The sequence below is a fragment of the Nanorana parkeri genome, unplaced genomic scaffold, assembly GCF_000935625.1.
Source record: "Nanorana parkeri isolate BGI_ZX_2015 unplaced genomic scaffold, ASM93562v1 scaffold171, whole genome shotgun sequence".
NCBI classification, from domain to species: Eukaryota; Metazoa; Chordata; class Amphibia; order Anura; family Dicroglossidae; genus Nanorana; species Nanorana parkeri.
Window position 1 is genome coordinate 1,724,497 of NW_017306439.1, and position 4,979 is coordinate 1,729,475.

General features: G+C 44.1%; 1 protein-coding gene across 1 annotated transcript in view; it reads left to right on the forward strand.

The window, feature by feature from the left end:
* The window catches only part of OPHN1 (oligophrenin 1), an 86,427-nt gene that overhangs the window by 60,229 nt on the left and 21,219 nt on the right, over positions 1–4,979 (forward strand). Inside the window, exons 19-20 of the mRNA XM_018554738.1 lie at positions 254–359; positions 2,603–2,762. Coding sequence (XP_018410240.1) covers positions 254–359; positions 2,603–2,762 — 266 coding nt within the window. The remainder of the gene's footprint in view (positions 1–253; positions 360–2,602; positions 2,763–4,979) is intronic.

Below are 4,979 nucleotides of genomic sequence, written 5' to 3' on the forward strand. Positions count from 1 at the left end.
TAATATATATATATATAAAACCACGGAAGCACAATTGGGAGAGGTGGACAGAGCATTGTCACCCTATAACAGGAAGTGACCCCAGGGATTATTTTACTGAAAATTGCAGCTTAAAAAAAAAATTACTTTTTGAAAGATCAGCATGTTAAAGCTTCTATGTGATTTCAGTGATCAGGTTTACATCTAGTTTTGGTCCATGTCTGCTTTTGGGTTTCTTATTTTCATGGTCTGGTGACCGTTAATCCCTTTTCAGAATCTGAAAACCTGGATTATCGACTTGGAGCCATTCATTGCCTGGTGTACAGGCTGCCAGACAATCACCGGGAAATGCTGGAGCTCATCATACGACACCTCTCAAGGTGAGCAGAGGACAACAGGCTCTAAATGTTCCGTATAACATAGCCAACCTTCGCTTTTTCAGTTGAACTGTAAAGTAGAAATCCAGGTCTTTTAGGTCCCACCTCCTGCGTTTAAAAGGAAGGTCAATCTTCACTTACCCTTTCCACACTCCAGGGCTGTCTCCAACTTCCTCTTCAGTCCAGCACAGGTGGTCCCCTTCAGGGCAGAATGACATTGTCATTTTGCCCATTTCCCTTTGAGCCCCAGCCTGTCATTTACATCACCTGCACCATCACGCAGGTTGGGCTCACAGTATTCCAGGGCTTGGTGGCACTCACACATCATTATGTGAGCTCCGGTGAGTTCCGGAAAAATGTCTGCCCCACCGTTGCCACTGGAAGAAGAAGCAAAGCAACCACCGATGATATCATCATACTGACTAGAAGACTTCAAAAAAAAAAAAAAAGGGGGCGTTTAGGTTTTTTTTTAATAATGGGGGGCATTGGCAAAGGGGTACATTGGCAGGGTGTTGGAAAGGGCTTAAGCATTGGGGGTTAGGTTCTAAGAGATCCACTTTAACATGCTCCCTTCCCTTTCTCCAATCCATCCCTTCTCGTTGTCACTGATCTCCCCCTTTAAGCCTTCTCTGTTATGTCATCTCAATGTTTGTTTTTTTAAAGGTCACACTTCTACACCCTGTCTTCCCATTGGCCGAAATTCTCAGTCCTTCCATTTTTTGGTACTTTCCATCTGTTTTCCTAGTCAGGCCTACATGAGCCTTCTGGAGACCAGTTTCCTCATTGCTGGTGACAACTGTCCAAGACACCATAACACAGACCACATTGACCACCATTAAATGTCCAGACCTCTCGAAGGATCGACAGCTCCTGCCACAGGCAGGGCCGATCTGTTTTAAATAATGGTGGGGCATTGGCAAAGGGGTATGTTGGCAGGGGGTGGAGGAACATCATGTTGGAGGGTTGGGTGTTACATTCTGAGAGATCTGCTTTAATGTGTTCCCTTCCCTGTTTTATGTCCTTTCTCCCATCCCTTTGCCCCCTTTTGCCTTTGTGTCTTGTTGTCACTGCTTTGCCCTTTAAGCCTACTCTGTTTTTTCATCTCAATTTTTTAAACGGCTACTCTTCTACACCCTCTCCTCCCTCTGCCCACAGTTCTTAGTCCTTCCATCTTTTAGTACCCTTCATCTGTATTCCGAGCCAGACCTACATGAGACTTCTGCAGACTCATGGACAAAGTGTCTTCCAGATCCTTGCTGGCCACAACTCACCGAGACATCGTAACACCGACCACATTGACCACCATTTAAAGTCCAGATCCCTCAAAGGATCGGCAGCTTCTTCCACAGACAGGGTGATCTGTTTTAAATAATGGGGGCGATGAGTGAAGGAGTACATAGGCAGGAAGTGGGGGGACATCATGTTGGAGGAGCTTGAAGCATTGGGGGTTACATTCCAAGAGATCCACTTTATTGTGTTCCCTTCTGTGTTTTTAGGTTTTGTTTTTTTTTTAATAATGGGGGGCATTGGCGAGGTGTGGGAAAGGGCTGAAGCATTAAATTCCAAGAGATCCACTTTAACGTGCTCCCTTCCATTTCTCCAATCCATCCCTATGCACCCTTTTGTCTTTCTGCGTCTCACTGTCACGTCCATCCCCCTATTAAGCCTTCTCTGTTATTTCTTCTCAATGTTTTTTATTGTTCACTCTTCTACACCCTCTCCTCCCATTGCCCCCAATTCTCAGTGCTTCCATCTTTTGGTACTGGCCATCTGTCTTCTGAACCAGATCTACATGAGGCTTCTGAAGACTCATGGACAAAGTTTTTTTCCATGACGAGTTTCCTCATTGGTGGTGACCACTGGCCGAGACATCGTAACACCGACCACGTTGACCACCATTCAAAAGTCCAGACCTCCCAAAGGATCGGCAACTCCCGCCACAGACGGGGCGATCTGTTATGTATGAAGAGCAAAAGCAAAGGACGGGGGCACCTTGTCCTCGTGAAGTATGCAGTAAAAGTTTGTTGTACTAATGTATGTACATATAAATGAGTCCAATCAACTTCTACATACTTCACAAGGACAAGGCGCCCTGTCCTTTCATTCTGCTCTTGATGCACAAATGTGTCTTAGGAATTGGAACATCTCAGAGTTTTCTGTCATTGTGTTTCTACGCACTAAAATTCGCATTCCGAGTTCGTTTGCCGGTGTGAATCTCATTTCTTGTTGCTCGATTTACATTTCAGAGTGTGCGAGTACAGCAAAGAGAACCTCATGTCCCCCTCTAATATGGGCGTCATCTTTGGTCCAACTCTGATGAGGGCGCAGGAAGATACAGTTGCCGCAATGATGAACATCAAGTTCCAAAATATTGTGGTGGAACTTCTGATAGAGCACTGCAACAAGGTAAGCGAAACTGTCCCCTAGAGAGTATCTAAACCCCCAAAAACAAAAATATGATATATCGCAGCCTGCTAGATGTGCCGGCTGCCTTTGTTTTCTTTTTTTCAGGCTTTTTGTCTCTTAACCCCTTCATGACTGAGCTAGTTTTCAGTTTCTGTTCATAAATGACTGACACACTTTTTACATTTTTGCTGTGTGATTCTTCCACAGCAGTAATATACTTTCTTACTAAATGTACCCACACATATTATATATTGTTTTTTAGAGGACAGATAGGGCTATATAATTATATCACATATGTGTAGCTAACCCCTCACTTAGTTTGAATACAATAAAAAAAACTAGAAGAAAACACTTTTTTCACAAATTTTGATTATTATTTTTTTTAGAATTTTTTTAGAATAATTATAATATAAAAAATATATTTATCATTTTTATTTTCCCAATTTTATTTTACACTTTATTTTTTATTTTTTACTTTGTAAAAAAATTAAAAAAACTTTTTTTTTCTTGTCAGTTTATATCAAGCAGTCACTATGACTGCTTGATAAATTAACTTTTTAAATTTTTTTTGGCTATTAGGCTGCTCCAAACTTAGGAACAGCTAATAATAACCTTAGAGACTGATCCTGACTTTAGTCAGATTCAGATCTCACTAAAAGTTCTTTGATCGTGCCTAGACGATCAGAGCTGATACATTTCACTCAAAAGATATACATTGTATCTTTTGAGTGAAATGTATCTAAACAACGGCTCTCCAGCTGTTAAAACAAATAGCAGAGAGGTAAGTCACTGCTACCTCTCTGCTATTTTCAGCTGTCAAATACAGGATCACAAATTGCGGTCCCATGTATTTGCATGTAACGGCTTCATTCTTTCATTAGTGAAAGAAAAAAGCTTTTACAAAAAGCTTAATTATTTCATTAATGAATGCCTCAATACTGAGGCATTCATTAATAACTGGTAACTGCTGAGAATCAGCTGTTACCAGCATTACAAAGCCTGATATAACTCGTCACGTACAGTGTACGTGGCCAGTCATATAGGCACAAAGTGCCGGGACGCACAGTGTACGTCTCCCGTCACGAAGGGGTTAAAGTGGTTCTCCGGGCTAATATAAAAATCAACATGGTATAAGCAGGAGCATCCCTATGAGGCAGACTGAGGCCTTTGCCTGAGGCGGCATCTCTTTTGGGTCATGTGGGGAGCGGGACTAAGAGCGTTTGCAATGCTTGCAGTGTGCCTGCCGTCCCCTTTCCACCTTGAGGATTCCAGGTTACTAAGAGCCAGGCGAGAAGATGTGTTAGGGCCATACACGTCTCCCCGCCCAGCTCTTAGCAACCTGGGATGTTCTGGCTGGCGTCCCGCCCAACTCCTGGCAACCAGTGACGTCACTGGTTGTCAGGAGCTGGGCGTGATGCCGGCCAGTGCGTACCAGGTTGCTAAGAGCCAGGCAGGGAGATGCAGTATCTGGCAGTGCTGTCCCCTCTACTCATCTCCCACTGCTCTGATTGTGTGCACCACCAGCATCACCCCCCCTGGGCTGGGTGCACCCCTGAATACCGCAGTCCAGAAACAAACTGGTGGCCTTTTCCAAACCCTAACTGACCCTAGAGATTCTTACCTGGGACGCTCTTGCCTGCATATTGCCACGCTCCTGGCAACCAATGATATCTCTGGTTGTTAGGAGCTGGGCAGAATGCCGGCTGGTCCCAGGTTGCCAAGAGCAGGGCGGGGAGATGCAGAGCCTTTACACGTCTCTTTGTCGGCTCTTAGCGGCGTCAGTCTCCACCAGCATCGCCCTCCCACTGATTGCATGCACCACCAGCATCACCACCCACCCCTGCTGCCTTAGGTTGTAAAAAGGCTAGGGACCCCCCTGGGTATAAGGACAGTACTATGCATGTTCAATGATACTAGCCATTTATCATTCTTATTCATATTTAAACTGTTGATCCCATCGGTTTCTTGGAGTTCACTGGATTTCCGGCAGACAATGTTTTGCTGGCTGCTGCTGAAATGACTGTTTTGTGCCTTTTATTTTTTTTAATGTTTTTAGTTTTGCATTTAGGATTTTAACCCTTCCCTCTTCTGTGCGGAACTAGAAAAAGTTTCGGCTGTGCATACACTTTAACCACTTGAAAATTTTGAATGTAAGAGATGTGTCCTAAAAAAACTTCAACAGGCGCCTCTCTTACATCCAGCTCCTCACCCCCCCCC